Source organism: Carcharhinus amblyrhynchos, chromosome 3 (genome assembly GCF_965287045.1).
Source record: "Carcharhinus amblyrhynchos chromosome 3, sCarAmb.v2.hapA, whole genome shotgun sequence".
NCBI lineage: Eukaryota > Metazoa > Chordata > Chondrichthyes > Carcharhiniformes > Carcharhinidae > Carcharhinus > Carcharhinus amblyrhynchos.
In genome coordinates, this window is record NC_137326.1 from 102670075 (window position 1) to 102688913 (window position 18839).

Here is an 18839-nt window from a genome sequence, read left to right on the forward strand (position 1 = left end):
CGATGGCTCCTGCAACTGTGGGGAGCTGGAGATTATTGCAAATCCCACTGGTCTGCCAGCCTGGCTGGCTTCATTTAGGGAGAACTGGACATAACTGTGTGCCTTACTGAATAGTGTAACTTCTCAGATGGATTTATAAATGGAGGACTGTGATATTCCACAGAGGTGGAGCCCTGGAATGAGGAAAAAGTTGAGTGCAGCCCTCGCCTGATAGCCCTGTGAGGGCCGGAGGTCCAATGTTGGCCCTGTCAAGCCCAAACGCTGTGTTTTAGGGCTGTTGGGGGAGGGGGGAGCATCTCTCTATTTGTTCAGTGTGGGGGAAGGATGTTAGCTCAATGGGTGAAGTTGCCGGTAACGTGTTGAGTGTGGAAGGACTGATATGTTCCCTTGTGCTCAATGATCGAAGGTGGACAGACATACTTCTGTTGAGTTGAAGGTGATGTTGTGCTTTGGATTTCTTCTGACAGTGAATGGGAGGGAATTTCTGCTTATTCCAGAAGGATATCTAATTGGAGTTTAGTGTAAAGATTTGTGGCATGCCCTCCATTCATTATGGCAGTTATCAGGGATGTGCGGACTGTTTTCTGATTCCATTTATTCAAATGGAGTGAAAGTAGGAAGCAGCTGTTTGTTCCATGGGTTTAGCTTTTAACTGCAACACAATTGCTTCTCCTCACTAACATCGATTTCAGCAAAGTGATATAATGGGTGTTGGATTGGCTCTGGTGTTCTGGTGAAGGATGTGAACTTCCCTTATTGATTGGTTCCACATCATTTTAATGATTCGAAGCTGTTGACTTAACTGTTTCTTGTTTGTACATTGGCATTCACAATTTCAAAGCCACAAACAGGTCTTCAACACTGCTTCAGTCTTCTTCTATTGCACTGAATTGGATTAGATCTTCCAAATGTTTTCTAGACTGAGTGTCATTGCATTACTCTTGTCAGTCCAAGTCCACTTTGCAAAGCTGCAAAGCTTTTTGAGAATTATAATTCTGGTTGTTCTGATTACTACTTTTCTTGTGTTTGTAGCTTCTATTAACATGTGCTGTCGTCGTCTGGCTGCTCTGTGATTGCAGCATTGTTATTTTTAGATGAATGGACTTGGGGTGATTGAGAGGGCATGTTGGATATGTCATGTAACATCAGTTGGCATCCCACTGTTTGTTATCTGTCACTTAGCATTGCATTTCCATTACCACCTACTGGTACAGCACCTGCACTAGTATTTTGAGATCACTTGCTGATCTTCTGTGACACTGCACTCACTGATTTCCTGACCCAACTTTCAACTGATGTTGGTTTAGAGAGTGGGATATTACTGGGCCAAAGCACAGGGACATAGCCATGTCTCCATTTTGAAGTAACAAATTCTGTCACCATCTTCAAGTCATGGGCCGGGATTCTCCCAAAATGGGAGTAACTCCCGCTGTTTTTTTTAAAGCATGGTTTTCAGAATGAATCTCTCACACTCTGAGCATCAGAGATTGCCCTTGTGGGATTCCCTCTGAAAATCGTGGGCAGGGCTTATTCCCACCTGAAAAGCCAATAGTTTAGTGCTGAATGGGCCACTGCACATGCGCTGGTCTGTTAGTGCCGAGATCAGCGCATGCGCAGTAGCCCCGCACTGCTGGTCTCCCGACTGCTGACAGCCCCCTAACCCCCTCCCCCATTGCTGGCCTTCCATCAAACCTCCCCCTTGATCACTGGCCTCCTGGGCAAGCCCCGATGTCCCCTTCCCAATTATTCGCCCACCCCGTCACCGAGAGTCCTGACCCTCTGTCCATTCCCCCACCCCCCCGCTCCCCCCCCCCCCAGCTGCCCCAACCACCTCAGCAGCCCTAACTTTGCCCCCCACACCCAAATGGCCAGCTCCGATTGCCATCCTTTCCCCCCCCCCCATGATCCCTCTGCAGAGTGGTAGCAGGTCCTCCCTACCCCCAAATCTCCATGCTGGCCTTGCCCCCAGTAGGCTCCATCCCCTTGGCACTGCCTGATGCCTGGTGGGCAGTGCCAGGGGGCCAAGCTGGCACAGCCCATGGGGCATCCCAACTTATCCCGGACCTCCTGGAGGGGCTGTCCCCCATTCATGGGGAGCAGTGGTAAACCTCTCTGGCATGAACTACTCCCGGCGGGGAGGGAGATGCTAGTGGACCAGAAATTCCAGGTCCACTAATGAAATGCAAAATCAAATTTAAATATTGGAATCAGCTCTGTACCGATTTCTGATGCAGAGCTGATGATGAAATCTTAGGCTGGGAGACACACAGAGACCCGGGTGCACAGCGGGAAGCCCGCGAAACAGCCTTTGCTGATATCTCCCACACTGAGCGGACTGGGAGAATCAGCCCCACGGTTTCATTCCTGATATTGAATGGGGTAAATTTTCTTCTTCATCAACTGAGCGGTGATCAGCTCTAATACTCACCCAACTTTCCTTCTGTTTATTTTAATGGAGTGAAAACTCTACAGCTTCTGTCATGGATGGACAATCTGTTCTGTTAGATTACTGCTCATTCAGTGAAAACAAAATGATATCCAAGTAATATTCCTCCCTCAATCCCTCAGTTTCCTCCCACTCTCTCCTTTCTTAAAATTCATCTTCTCATTCAATCTTTGGTCAACATTCCTGTTTTCTGTGTCTTTGGCTTGGTGTATAGTTTTTTTGATTATGCTCTTATTCCACACTAAAGATGCTACATAATTGCAAGTTTTTTTTTGAAAAGTTTGACATTATTTGTAGCCAAATGTTAAAACTTAGGGTCTTTTCGTGGACAGTAGAGATTGTTGAAGCATGAGATTTTCACCACAGTGCATAGTGAGCGTAGGAAGATACAAAACTGTACTAGTCAGTAGCACAAGTGTGAAATTGCAGCTCAGTGCACACATTTTATAGGCAATTACTATTATAAATGTGTATTTAAGAACTTGTATATGGCACAAAAATGTGACAGGAGCATGAGGTAAGATTTTAGATGGGAAATGCACGCAGACATAATTTTCCACTGCCACACCCCTACTTCCTGTTTAAGCACCCTGTACCCAATGGAGGACCCCCACAGTATTACTCACCCTCACATGTCCCCCCCTTCACTCCCAATTAATGCCTACCATCCACCCCATTGACATTTGCCGCAATGGTTGAGCAGCAGCTCTTGAGGGTAGGAATTGCTCCAAATGAGGAGGGGATTCTCACCCTGAGCTGGTTTATGACCTGACAGCCAGTATTTCCCAGCCATCCGGTTGTGGGCTTGCCACAACGTTTAAACCTGGGGCAGGGCTGCTACCTCCATATAAAATTGCACTCAAGAATTTGAACATGTTACAAATATATAATTTTAATATAGGGCGGCATGGAGGCACAGTGATTAGCACTGCTGCCTCACAATGCCAGGGACCTAGGTTCAATTCCAGCCTTGGGTGACTGTGTGGCATTTGTATGTTCTCCCCGTGTCTGCGTGGGTTTCCTCCGGATGCTCCTTTTGTTTTCCCACACTCCAAAGATGATCGGCCATGCTAAATTGCCCCTTAGTGTCCAAGGATGTGCGGGTTAGGAAAAAAATCAGAACAAACCTTGCAGAGAGCGCAGAGCCGAGCTTAGCTCTCGGTTTGTTCACACAATAGGCAGTTGATGCATGGAACATGCCCGTCGCCTGTCGTTTGCAGCAGCCATGAGGCCTGAACGATAAGAGACCAGATCTCATTTACATCTAGCCAACGGTCTTGAGGCAATGCTCCAACTGGGAACGACAGAGATCAACCAGCATCTCTGCAGAACTATAGAACACTACAGCACAGAAACAGGCCCTTTGTCCCTTCTTGGCTGTGCCAAACCATTTTTCTGCCTAGTCCCACTGACCTGCACCTGGACCATATCCCTCTACACCCCTCTCTCCTATGTACCTGTCCAAGTTAATTTGACCAGCAGTTTGGGAATATCAACTGGGTGATACTTAGTGAAGCTGTGCTCAGACAGCAGGAAATCAGATCAAAACCTGCACCTCCTGACTCCACAAGAAGAAATGCAAAAACTATCGGGCCATCTTTTAGAGTGGTCTTCCCTTAAGGATTGCACGTTGGCCCATTCAATGCCAGCTTAAATGGATAGATCATCAGCCGCACAAGCTGCACCAGTTTGCACCTTCACATTGTAATTGTGTCCAATATATGACATTGGATCGTGAATTGAAAAATACAAATGGCCGCCAGCATGTACAGGCCTTCACAGGACTCTACTCATGGTGGTGGTGGTCAGTGTACCAATGTTAATGGGGTGGTAAGTATACCAACGTTACTTTTAGACTGCTGTGTTATTTACATCAGACGCAGGCAGTTAAAGTTGATAGCAACAATAATAAAATTGTCTGCCTAAATAAGCAGTTTTAGTTTAAGACTGAATTTAAATGAAGTTGCCAGGATCAGTGGATATTCATCAGTCTGGGATCTGAAGGGACACTCTGCAACAAACATAAACCCGCCTCTCTTAAAACATTTCATGTTTTTTTTATTTCCCCAGGAGGTATTGTAAATGTGATGCCAATGTTATTTTCTGAGATTTCACAAAACCGGTCCCAGGTAGGAATTTAATTCAATGTGTTTTCTGAACTGGGCGCCCCTGTTTTTCAATACATAATAGCGAGCAGCCTTGTTTTATTACCATATTACTAACTCATTTGTTTGTAGTTTGGAAGTTCTGGCTTCCTAGTACATTTATCAGATGTAAAATGAGTTCCTTTGGTTGTCAGATAATGTTGAAAGTGAGATATCTCGGCCAGGCAAATGCGGCACTAATTTAAAACACAAAACGTAGAACTATCAGTGAATCACACGGGATGTGACTTTTGATTGTAAACAGATGACAGATTGACATTCTAAACACCAGAACCTTCCTATAAAGAAATGCGCTGACATGATAAATAAGAAATGACTATTCCTTTATTCATGTTAAAGTTGAATTTTATACTGTGTTGTAATCTGCATGCAGGATGTAAACCTGTATTACGATTATACTCACATCTTGAGGATAAAGATTTGTGTGATTGAATTCAAGCATCGGCCGCTGGTGACACCAACATAACCATAAATGTTATGCATGGGTTCAGATTATTGATCTTTTGTTACTTGAAGACGTAATGCGTTTGTTCCATTGGCACTGAGTGTTCTTCCACTTAATTTTGCAGGCGATAAAATGTGTTTCTTTTCTTGTGTAAGGTAATGTGGTTCCGGCGGGCTGTCACTGGAGGACTCACTACTTGCACTATACTGAATATTCTCTGGTAAGCCTTCAAATTTGGGCTGTGTGAAAGAGAAATAGTTTACTTTTGAAGCAACAAATGAGCCACATAAATGTAGATTGGCCCCTTGAATTAGCAAGATTGGCGTTTGTATAAAATATAAAATGTGAAAAGAACATATATGGGAAAACTGAGCAAAAAAATCCTCTGTCCTGAGATCTCAGCTGCTCTGCCTTCAAACACAATATCAGTTGCTGAAACTGCAAAAAGTCAGAAATTAGTTTATCTCGCTCTACCAACCCGTATTGGAAGAAGTGGGTCTGAGTCCAATATTGGGTGTCTAATCCGACTATCTGTTTAAATGCCCTGCTGTTTGACTGCTGACTCCCTAAGATAGTTTTTTTTCTTTTCATAGAATTCCTACTGTTCAGGAAGAGACCATTCAGCCCATCGGGTGCACATCGGCCACAACCCCATCCAGGCTGTATTGCCATAAGCCCACATATTCTCCCTGCCACTTTCCCTGACATTAAGGGCAATTTAGCTAGGTCAATCAATCTACTGCACACGAGCACCCAGAGGAAACCCATTCAGAAATGGAGAGAACATGCAAACTCCACACTGACAGTGACTGAGGCCAGAATTGAACCCGGTTCCTTGACGCTATGAAGCAGCAGTTCTAACCACTGTGCCAAGCCTCCTTTGGCCTCCAGTGCTCCCTGTTGTTAGATGCTACTGGACATTTCTCAGTCTCTGCTTGTCCATCGTCTCCTTTTCTGTGGCCTGTTCCAGTCTCCAAAATTGCCTTTGAGTTCCCGAGTTGATTCCTGATGTGGAACGTCACTGGAGGTTGACTCTTTTATGGTACAGTTCCATAATCGACTCACTACTTGGATGAACTTAAGTTTGTTCATCCTCCCTTGTCCTTAACGAAAGCAGCATGTGCTACAGTCTGAATCCTGTAATGATTTTCAACGTTATGTTTCCTATTTTGGCCAACTGTTGTGACAAGACAGGAACTGTTATTGCTCAATATCGTTGTTTTTGGAATGAAGTTTTCAATGGACTTTCACTCAAACCATATTTACTAGCAGCTTTGATCTGTCATTTATTAATGTCACTTCAAAATGACTTAAATTGCTCACCCGTGGGTGGTTGGCTGTTGCCAGGATCTCAGATCATGGCAGGTGTTCTCTGATATTAAATATGAATTCTAATTAGATCTGGCAGTGACTTTTCTTTCATGCTCATATTAAGTTACCCGGAGCATAGATCAATGGATAGTCTTGTCTTTGTGATGGGAGGTCAATTTGAATATTTTCCACAATGATGGTTTACTTTAACTAAAAGGTTTGTGTAAGTGTGATGGATGGTTCCTCCAGTTACAAAAACAAAAGACTGGATGGTTTCCAGCAATACTCACCTTCCATTAGATATTTATTATTACATATAATAGCTCTGCGAAGGAACCAGAGAATATAATTTGTCAAGATAATGATTACAGGTGTTGATTTTACATTTTCTAGTCAATCAATTTCCAAGCACTGTATTTTGTGCCTTTGTGTCTGGAATAACAATACACGGACATTGTGGAAAATTAAATACATTTCAAAGATAAACATGAAGAATAATCCTTAGCAAAATTGTTCTCAAAGCCAATAGTTTTTTTTAAATACAATTACTGTAATTAAAATATTTACATTTGTAAGGCTACATGCGCAATGCTTAGCCTCAGGAGCGACAAGCAAAGATCAAAGGATAAGAACAACATAGTTAATGGCGGGTAGAAGAGGGGTAGGGGGTGGTGGTTGTGGTCTGCCTTGAACAGTTTGAATATAAATGTATATGAGCAGTTTGATCTGCACTGAGTTGCACTTGAGATTCTTCTGAACTTACAATGGTATCGCACCTGTCTAAAAGGCACTGGATCGGAGTAATGTTGCGCAACATTCTGGGACGGAGCTCTAGCCAGTTTTTCAGATTGGACGGTAATGTGGAGCATTTGTCTTCCATCGCAGTCTGTGAACTCCACTCCCTTACTGACTCCATTCACCTCTCTGTCAGACTGAACCAGATCTCAGTTTCCTTCTCAAAGTCCCCTCAAGTTTCCAGCAGAACACAGAAACATCATACTTCCATCTCCTCTACTGTTGCTTAGCCCATCTGCCACCCAAACACTTCCCATTTCTATTTTATTCTGCCTGCAACCACCCCCCTCTCCGCCCTTTCACCACCTGTAAATTCAGCTCATCCACAACTCTGATACCAATTTGACCCATGTCATGTTCTGGTCACTCACCGCTTCTCCATCGGCTATCCTATATAAGCTACTAAAGGGCTGCGTGGTGGCACATAGAATAGTACAGCACACTACAGGCCCTTCGGCCCTCAATGTTGTGCCGAGCTATGTCCAATCCCAAGATCAAGCTATCCCCTCCCTATAATTCTAGAGTGCTCCATGTGCCTATCCAATAACCGCTTGAAAGTTCCTAAAGTGTCCCACTCCACTATCACAGCAGGCAGTCTATTCCACACCCCAACCACTCTCTGAGTGAAGAATCTACCTCAGACATCCCTCCTATATCTCCCACCATGAACCTTATAGTTATGCACAGTGACAGAGTGGTTAGCACTTCTGCCTCACAGTGCCAGGAACCTGGGTTTGATTCCAGTTTTGGGTGACTGTGTGGAGTTTGCACGTTCCCCCCGGGTCTGCGTGGGTTTCCTGCGGGTGATCTGGTTTCCTCCCACGTTCCAAAGATGTGCAGGTTAGGTGGATTGGCCACACCATATTGCCCATTTGGGTCCAAAGGTGTGTAGGTTAAATAAATATGTGCAGTTATGAGGATAGGGTGTGGGGTGGGCCTGGGTAAGGTGCTGTTTCAGAGAGTTGGTGCGGTCTTGTTGTGTCAAATAGCCTACTTTTGCACTGTAGGTATTCTATGATTCTAAGAATCCCTCAATGCTATTGATGTAAAATTCTATATCTAGCAATTAAATCCTTTCATTTCCTCACATTGTTATCTTATAGAATCTCCTTAACTTATACTTTTATACATTTTGAATGGGACATAACATTTAATCCAGAAGGATTTTAAATTGGTGAAAATGGTGTTAACTTGATTTTTCACTTACTACGCTGCAGTTTTGTTGGAGCATCGGAGGCCCCAGTGATTGGCCCGAAAGCTGGTGGCAGTCCCACCTGGAATCCCCAGCCACATATTTCATCCATTCACCAATGAATTAATTATCATCAGGGCCCCCATCCCTTTAAAGGATGAGACCCTGACTCCAAGAGCTGTCAGACAGTTGAAGAGCTAGTAGCTCCACTGGGAGCAGTGGCCACTGCTGGGATTGCATCAAGCAGAGAGGGAACACCATGGAAATAAGGTATCAGTGCGTGGAGTGGGGTCTGACATCGCTGAAGGCAGTCAGACAGGTTCCGGCGATGATGGGTTTGGGAGTCGGCGCGGGCAGTGGTGTTGTTGCCATGCAACAGCCATAGCGATGGGGATGTGGGCAAACGAGTGTCTGATTAGGTGGAACCCATGCAGAGAGAAACAGGGAGGCTTTCAGGGTTTCACAGTCAGTCTTCCCTTGCATTGGAGAATCTACCCCCACTGGTAAAAGGTCAGCAGTGGTGAGAAGAGACCCTTAATTGGCCACTTGAGAAGTTGAACTGGCCACTGGAGATGAGGGCTGTCCTTCCTTCCTGCTTGTGTATGCCTTCCCCTCACCATTATACAAGCACTCCATCTCCCAAATTGGCCCTTGAGATCTGGTAAAATCCAACCCACCCAGCACACTGATTCACAGCTACAACTAGGTGCAGACCCAAAACCATGTCTCGCTATATGTTTAGGATTGATGTTGAGAATACTAGAAGCTGGATTTTCAACTTTCTGCTTACGGACCTCTAACTGAAACTCTCCAGTCCTCTTACCTTTCCTGCATCCCCCTTCATAACCATCCCTCACTATATCCACCTATTTGGATCCCTTTGGCTCACGGTCTTATTGTCACTTCAGCTCTGCTGCCAGTCAAAAAGATAGAGGACGGGATTCTCCAACTTTACCTGCGGCTGGGATTCTCCTGTCCTGCTGCAATGAACGGAGATTTGGCTGAGCACCAAATTCTCCATTCTCGCTGGCAGTGGTAGCAGGGCTTGAACGGCCAGAGAATTCTGGCCTAAGTCCACAGTGCAGAGTTTTACTGGAAAAAATACCCGTTGAATCCATAGATAGCATAGAATTCCTACAGTGCAGAAGGAGGCCATTCGACCCTTGAGCCTACACTGACAACAATCCCACTCAGACCCTATCCCCATGTGTTTATCCTACTAAACCCCATGACACTAAGGATCAATTTAGCATGGCCAATCAACCTAAACCGCACATCTTTGGAGTGTGGGAGGAAACCGGAGCACAGGAGGAAACACACACAGATACAGGTAGAATGTGCAAACTCGGCACAGACAGTGACCTGAGGCTGGAATTGAACTCGGGTCCCTGGTGCTGTGAGGCAGGAGTGTTGACCATAATGCCATCGTGCGCCCCTTTACTTAGCCCTAAATTTAGGTTCTGCATTGAACGTTGCAGAATGGAGCAGCTGCTGGTTCTTGAAATTTAATGAGGCCAAAAAGTATCAGTGTTCTCTGAGACAGGTACTGAGGGGGGGGGTTTGGCAGGAATATCAAACACTTAAGCAAACAAGTGGAAACATTGTGGATTAGTCATGGCCTTCAGGGTTGCCTGGAATAATCTCTTTCAGACTTGATCTCGATATTTTGGGTAACAAATGTAAGCAGAAAGTCACATTAAAAAAAAGTTACCACAGTTGATTATTGTACGACTTCCTGAACAAAACAACTGTTCCCTTGCCTTCAAAAAACTGGAGCACCTTTTTTGCTAACAATAATTCATGAGCTATTCAACAAGTACAAGCCTATCCCAAATTTGAGATGAAGCAAAGTCCACTGCTGTGTTTCTTGTGTGCCAAACAAAAATTAAAGTACGGTACAGGAAGAGGCCCTTTGGCCCTCCAAGCTTGTACCGCTCATGAGGCCCTAACTAAACAAAAAAAATCTTCTGCCTTTACTCAGACCGTATCCCTCCATTCCTTCCTTATTCATGTACCCATCCAGATGCCTCTTAAATGTTGCAAGTGTGCCTGCTTCCAACATCTCCAGTGTGAAATTCAATCATTAACCAAATCAATTATTCCATGTACAGGAAGTATTTTGTCAGGGATCTCCACAAAGAAAATTAAATGTCACTGGGAACTAGCATTCCAATGAAGTCATTGTAAGGATACATAACATTTGACAAACACTTGACACCTGCAGTAACCAGCATTCTGGACTAGACTTTCAACTTACATCCTGGAAATCAGTGTAAGTTGGGCATTTTCCATATTCTGACTGATGTGCAATGCCAGATTATACCTGGGGGAAAGTGAAACATCCGACTTGTGATATTCTCAACGTAACATTTAACGAGAGGTTTCTCTGGGTCTGTATCCCGGTTCAGTGATGAGTCAGCACACTGGAAATCTACTCCATAATTATAACGTCTGCTAAAGAAAATGTTCTCTGGTTAAAATTTACATACTCTTCAAAATGTATAAAAGTGTAAAATGAGTGTTGATCTTTATCTGCACAGATAAAATGATCTTCCCCAGTGTGCACCTGGAATGAACAGCACTCCCAGATTATATAGTTAATGTGTCATGAATTTGATCCAAAATCTACTGCTCAATAGAAAATGGTACTAATAACAGTAATAAGGTAGCAAATGTACTTTTTAAATAAAAAATACTGGTTGAAATACAAAGGTTAGTGTACGTGCAAAATTACATTTTGAATACAGATGTAGTATTCTGAAATATTGAGACTTCTAACCAATGGAATAGAAAAAAACTGAGAAGTAGCATAACAAAGGTTTTTATATTTACAAAGGATTTTGATAGAGTTGATAAGAAAAAAAATGATAGTTTTCGTTTCAACATTCACCCCTTCCAGGTCTACTGCAGCTGTTTAATAGATTAATTGGGAAGCTTGAACCATTTTCAGGTTTGGGCCATATTGGAATATAGTCAGTAAGTTTCCCAATGCTCAGTGAATGTGAGTGAGCAGTTTGTTGGACTGGGGGAGCTGGCAATCTGCTGGCAAACCAGAAGTCAATGGTGGACCGTAGAATGGTTGTGTGGTGTGGGGTGTTCCCTTTAAAGCCTGTATAGGTCACTGACTACCTGGTACAAATGGGCAGATGTGTGCAGTACATGCTGTACACATTAGTACTTGAAAATTATAATATTCCTCTGGTTGCAATCTTGTGATGAGGGACTCACATTTATGGCTGGCATTAAGAAGGTGTGGAAAATGTTTCACATAGAGACCATGGCCCAGAATTTACATGCGTCTTGCACCACGGCAGTGCTGCCTCACAGCGCCAGGGACTCAGGTTCAATTCTGGTCTGGGGTCACTGACTGTGTGGAGTTTACACGTCCCTATGTCTGCATAGGTTTCCTCTGGATGCTCTGGCTTCCTCCCATGTCCAAAGGTGTTTAGGTAAAGTTGATTGGCCATGCTAAATTGACCCTAGTGTGAGGGGATTAGCAGGGTAAATGTGTGAGGCTACAGGAATAGGGCCCAGGTGGGGGATTGTGATCGGTGCAGACCTGATGGGCCAAATGGCCTCCTTCTGCATTGTCAGGATTCTACAACGATTCTACAAAACTCCAGGCATCATTTGTGTGTGCCAGCTTGTTAGGATGTGTTGTAAGGTGGATCCATGACAGATTGGGCAAGAGGATGGTGTAGTGGTAGTGCCATTAGACTAGTAATCCAAAGACCCAGGCTAATGCTCTCTAACACGAGCTCAAATCCCACCATGGCAGCTGGTGAAATTGAAATTCAATTCACAAAATCTGGATGTAGAGCTAGTCTCAGTAATGGTGACCATGTCAATTGTCATTAAAACAAAAACCCATCTGATTCACTAATGTCCTTTAAGGAAAGAAGTCCTCCCTCCTTACCTGGTCCGGTCCACATGTGACTCCAGTGCCACAACAATGTGGTTGACTCTTCACTGGCCATCTGCAATTGCCAGCAGCCTCTCAGTTCAGGGGCAGTTAGGGCTGTGTGATAAATGCTGGTCTTTCCAGCTTCCACGAAAGAACAAATATGTTGAAAAACCCACTTGTGTTATGTTTCAGTCCCTTAATGATTGGACTGGTGTTTCTGTCAAGTTCTTGGGTGTTTCATTTCTGCACTTTCCAATGCTTATTGGAAATCTGTTAGCATTTATTACAATGAGAATGAACAGCAGTGGAATGTCCAAAGCTGATGATTCACTTCCCTGGTTCACTGAGGGTAATTAACAAGTTATTGTACAGATTACCAGTATCAACTGATACTGACAGTGCTGCTTTACTTGGATCCTGCAGTGTAAAGATATTATGATGAGTGATTGTTGGAGTTACAAAAGAGGATTGGGATTTTTATTTGCTTGTCATCTGGGGGATCTATCCTAGGCTGGATTCTCCAACCTCGCTTGGAGGCGGGATTCTCCTGTCTCGTTTCCATGAATGGAGAGTTGGCTAAGCGCCAGCTTCTTCGTCCTGTCTGGCACTGGCAGTGAGGAGTGAAGAGTCAGAAAATTTCAGCTCTTGTCTCTGACAATCTCAAGCCTTTGATACCACTCGGAAATATTTCTTTTTCTGTAATTAAGAGGCTCTGAGTAAGGGACATGGAACTCTCAATATGCAATCGTCAATACATGATTTTACTAAAGAAGCAGAAATACAGGTTGGAGGAAAGGAGTGCAAGGTAAAATTTAAGAAAGAACTGTACCACCTTCTGTATGAAAAGCTGCAGTTAATATTATCCACTGGGACTAGTGTACTTAACAGCACTGAATTTTAATGACACTGCTCAGTGTAATTGTTTCATTTTTTATTTGTTCTTTGGATATGGATGACACTGCCAACACAATATTAATTGCCTGTTACTAGTTTTCTTGAGGGCATTCTGAGTCAATTACGTAATATAAGACTGAACTCTCCTGTAAGACAAACTATATAGGAGTAACAGGCTGACCTCCCTGGAAAAGGTTAGTGACAGTAAAAAGTCTGACAACACCAGGTTTTAGTCCAACCGATTTATTTGATAGTAAACGCACAAGCTTTCGGGTTAGTCCCTTCGTTAGGTGAATGGAGAGTTCTGGCCTCAGACAGAGCATATAAAGCACAGACAGTTTACAGTAAACTTAGCAGTAAACTTACAGTAAACTGTCTGTGCTTTATATGCTCTGTCTGAGGCCAGAACTCTCCATTCACCTAACGAAGGGACTAACCCGAAAGCTTGTGCGTTTACTATCAAATAAATCGGTTGGACTAAAACCTGGTGTTGTCGGACTTTTTACTGTGTTTACCCCAGTCCAACGCCGGCACATCCACATCATAAAGGTTAGTGAACCAGTTGGCATTTTACAGCAGCCCAGCAGCTTTCATGGTCATGTCCTGTTGCTAACTCTTAAAAGTTCATAACTTGCCAGAGGTGGGATCTGAACTCTGCACCAGTACCATAACCACTAGCTTGCTGTACTCCTATCACTCAACGAACTGTCCAGACACGGATTCATCAAGTCATTGCAGGGCAATCCAGTCTGTTTGATATTGATATCAGGCAGCAGCCGTACATTCTGTCCTCCCTGATGTTTGTGATAAAGGAATCTGGAGAAATCTTATTGTCTTTTGAGTCTCATAATGTAACCCTTGTTGCTACACCTGAGAGTTGCAAGAACAGCTGAGGAGTGCTAAAAGAATGCATTTCCTTCTACCAAAGTCCTGTCTTCCTGGCTTTCATTGGGAAGAAAGATTAAGTCATTGACATTGGGAAACAGTTCTGCTGTCATTTGACTGATGCAGACATGCACAGTTGATTGATTAACGTTGCCAGTGTATCTGCTGCAGCCTGGAATGACTGCAATATGTAACAAAATGAGCAAAATCACTGTGATGGTGTTTAAATTAAATTTGTCAATTATGATTAAGATTCGTAATAGCCCACCAATTAAATATTGTATTCTAATTCAACTTCCAGGATTATAATAAGAGTAAGTATATTTGCATTTTTCAAAGTAAAAGCTTGACACAAAACGTACCCAGTATTATGACTGTTAAATTGTTCTACACTGCTGCTGCATATAATAGTCTGACCCTAATTAAGTATGTCACTGCAAAATGGTAGTAGAATATGATCTAAGCTTGTGTTCCAGTGCTTAATTAAAATTGATCCATCAAACATGGAGTCCGAGCTGCTCAAATTGTTATTTCCTCAAACAAATCAATGAGAAAGAGAGTAAAATTGTCTTGAGTGCAGTCATAAGAACATAAGAACTAGGAACAGGAGTAGGCCATCTGGCCCCTCGAGCTGGCTCTGCCATTCAATAAGATCATGGCTGATCTTTTTGTGGACTTAGCTCCACTTACCCGCCTGCTTACCATAATCCTTAATTCCTTTACTATTCAAAAATTTATCTGTCCTTGCCTTAAAAACGTTCAATGAGATAGCCTCAGCTGCTTCACTGGACAAGGAATTCCACAGATTCACAACCCTTTGTGTGAAGAAGTTCCTCCTCAACTCAGTCCTAAATCTGCTTCCTCCTAGTTCTAGATTCACCCATCAGTGGAAACAACTTCCCTGCTTCTATCTTATCTATTCCCTTCATAATATTACATGTTTCGATAAGATCTCCCCTCATTCTTCTGAATTCCAATGAGCATAGCCCCAGTCTACTCAGTCCCTGCTCATAAGCCAACCCTTTCAACTCTGGAATCAACCTATTGAATCTCCTCTGCATCCCCCCCAGTGCCAGTATATCCTTTCTCAAGTAAGGAGACGAAAACTGTACTCTACTCCAGGCATGGCCTCACCAGTACCTTATACAGCTACAACATAACCTTGCTGTTTTTAAACTCCATCCCTCTAGCAATGAGGGACAAAATTCCATTTGCCTTTTTAATTACCTGCTGCACCTGCAAACTAACTCCTTGAGATTCCTGCACAAGGACACTCAGATCCCTCTGCATAGCAACATGCTACAATATTTTACTATTTAAATAATAGTCCATTTTGCTGTTATTCCTAACCAAAATGGACGGCCTCACGTTTACCAACATTGTACTCCATCTGCCGGACTCTCGCCCACTCACTTAGGTTATCTATAGCCCTTTGCAGACTTTCAGCGTCCTTTGCACATTTTGCTCTTTCATTCATCTTAGTGTCATCTGTGAATTTTGACACACTACACTTGGTCCCCAACTCCAAATCATCCACGTAAATCGTAAACAATTGCAGTCCCAACACTGATCCCTAAGGTTCACCACTAGTCACTGATTGCCAACCAGAAAAACACCTATTTTCCCCCACTCATTGCTTTCTGTTAGTTAACCAATCCTCTATCCATGTTAATACATCACCCGTAACACTGTGCACCTTTGTCTTATGTAGCAGTCTTTGGTGCGACACCTTGTCAAATGTCTTCTGGAAATCCTGATACACCACATCCACAAGTTCACCATTGCCCACTGCACATGTAATGTTCTCAAAGAATTCCACCAAATTAGTCAAACATGACCTGCCCTTTATGAACCCATACACTGCTTCTTACCAATGGGACAATTTATATCCAGATGTCTCGCTATTTTTTCCTTGATGATAGATTCATGCATTTTCCCTCCTACAGAAGTTAAGCTAACCGGCCTATAGTTACCTGCCTTTTGTCTACCTTTTTTAAACAGTGGCGTTACATATGCCATTTTCCAATCTGCAGGAACCACTCCAGAGTCCAGCGAATTTTGCTAAATTACCCCTAATGCATTTGCTATTTCTCCCGCCGTCTCTTTTAGTATCCTGGGATGCATTCCACCAGGACCAGGAGACTTGTCTACCTTTAGCCCCATTAACTTGCCCAACACTACCTCTTCTGTGATAATGATAGCAAATTTTCATCTTAACAAATGTGGTGTTGCTTTCTTGTTCTGCACTGGCAGAGTTTACCCAGTCTCCTGGATGTAGCTGCGGTGGGAAATAGTTGGGGAGCCACAATGCGACAGTTTCCTGGTGCATTTCCACCGTCAGAAAAGTTTCTCAGGAGTGGGCTGGAAATGTGGATTAGTTGCCTGCTCCATAGAGGTGGCCAATGTAATTTAAACAATTGAGGCCCCAATTAGGCACCATTTTGCTGGTGACACAGCTCCACCGCAGGCTACCCAGAAAATTTATCCCAATTGAGGTTGTTTTTCGAACATATTAATTATTATTGTTCTGGATCTGGCAATGGTTTTGAAACAATGCATCGGTTGCTAGAGAAAGGGCAGCCGTGGAAGTGGACAAAAGAATGTGAGGAGGCCTACCTGGTAGTAAAGCAGGCTTTAAAGAGGTCAGAATTTCATTTCAATCTAAAGTTACTGCTGCAGCTTGCATGTGATACCTCACTTTATGGAGTTGGGGCTGTCCTGCCCCATATTATGCCAAATGGAAAGAGAGGCCCATTGCATTTGCTTCAAGATCGTTGACGAAGGCTGAAGAAAAGGATGCTCAGGTGGAGAAAGAAGACTTGGGTATTGTCTTTGGCGCCATTTTTTTTTCACTTCCTATATGGCAGGCATTTCGTACTTCTGGCTGATTATAGGTCTATGACATCCATCTTAGGACTACACACTGGGATATCATCCATAGCGATAACTCAATTGCAAAGATGGGTATTTGTGTTGTCAGCCTACTCGTTCTCTGAGAAACATGAGGTAGACTTGGTAACTTGAATAACGGGAGCTCTTTATTAGAGGTGTGCAGTGTTCACAGTCAGATCTCAGGCTGCCCAACTGGGTCCCACACTGGGAGGGGCCAATTGCTCGGTGGTTATCTGATGTGCACTCTTAAAGGGGCACACTCCAAACTCCAACATACAATATATACACACATCACATCCCTTCTTCTTTAATCCAAAACTTCCCCAACCAAAAACATCTACGTAACAAGGAAGAAACTTACACATACAATATTTATACAGAACATTGCACAGTTCCCAATGTTAAGTCCCTTCAGACCGTTCACAAGGACGTAATGGATCTGTCAGAGGGATGGCAGTTTCGCAGAGGCTGTTTCTTCATTTCAGGAACATCTTCCGGGGTAGTCTACTGGGATTCTGGAAGATTCTGCTGCTCAGCATGAGGGTCCCTCTCCGGACCGCAGGTGGCTGGTGCCCCTGATGCTGCTTCCTCCTTTGGGGTGACTGACTCTGACTGTAAAATATGAGACTCGGGCATCCCCTCTGGGGCCAACATGACAGTTCTATCATTTGTGGGCTTCCCACTTCTGATGCAGTGCTATGACTAACTGCTCAGCATGTAGCCTCCAACCCAGCCCATCTCTGGTCTGTACTGTTTAGGACAAAGGTCTCGTTTGTGCAGCAATGGTTGCAGTATCAGCTTCTCTCCGGGAGTACAGTTCCTGGCCAGAACAAACTTCCCTTTCTGAAAAGTCCTCGGCTTGCACTTTCTGCTCTTCTGGCCATCTATGCCGTCACCCACCCTAACCAAACCAAAAACTTTAAAGAAACCTTAACGATGTGGTTTCTGGTGTTGGTGATGCACTCCTGCGTGCCTGGCACCCATCAGTTGTTGAAGCCTGACCCAATTTTACTTGCATCAGGCAATTAATTGCCTGGCACGGAGCTCTCAACCCATTAATGGACAAGGTCTCACGCGCCCCCCACCGCAAGAGCTGCCAGCCAGCCGGGAATTCTGACTGAAGCCAGGCAGGAGTAGCTTCATGGAGCAGGCCATAGGATGGGGCTGAATGTCCTCGTGGTTCCCAGGACCACTCAGGCAGGTACCAGTGAGGCTGTGAATGGGGTGACAATAAGGTGGTGTTTTAGTGATGTTGGCACATTGCCGAGGGCTCCCCCCGTGCGACATGGTGTGTCCAATAAGATGACCATTCCACATCCCTCCACGGAGTCCACAAGCCCACCATGGTATATTGGCAGCCTCTGGACTGACAAAGGACCCCTGACACTAGTGAAATGCCAGTGGAAAGAAGCCCTTAAGTAACCTTAATTGGCTGCTTGAGGGCTTCAGTCAGAGGGCTGTCGACCACCTCCCTCACCAAAAATGTCAGTGGCATTTTAAAATGCTAGCCGGACATGCCACCCCCTTCACCTCTCCTAGAACAGTTCCCGAGGCCCTGTTAAACCCTGGCTGTGGAGTTAGCTGGAGAACAAGAATTTCTCTACAACAGATTTCTCTACCTTTTTGTTTCTGAACCCCTCCCCCTTCCTAAATTATAAAAATTTCACAGCACGTGACAAAAGTTTCAATTTCTGTACAAATATTAGTCTATCGTTACATATATTTATTATTATTATTTGCTTTACTTGACCACTCCTCTTGGGCTCTTAGCACCAGTCATAGGATGACACCTTCATGTCATAAAGCTCAAAACCCTTCAAACAAGAAGAGTTCATAATTGTGTTAAGTCCAGAAACTCCTTAATGCAATGTCCCCAATTTCAAAACCTGTTGCCCCCACCAACCCAGAGC

At 43.9% G+C, this 18839-nt stretch overlaps 1 protein-coding gene across 2 annotated transcripts in view; it reads left to right on the forward strand.

Annotated features, from left to right (window-relative positions):
- The window catches only part of LOC145340980 (uncharacterized), a 315943-nt gene that overhangs the window by 176120 nt on the left and 120984 nt on the right, over window positions 1-18839 (forward strand). For both annotated transcript variants that reach the window (XM_080185613.1, XM_080185614.1), the window contains exons 10-11: window positions 4517-4575; window positions 5212-5276. In XM_080185613.1, coding sequence (XP_080041739.1) covers window positions 4517-4575; window positions 5212-5276 — 124 coding nt within the window. The remainder of the gene's footprint in view (window positions 1-4516; window positions 4576-5211; window positions 5277-18839) is intronic.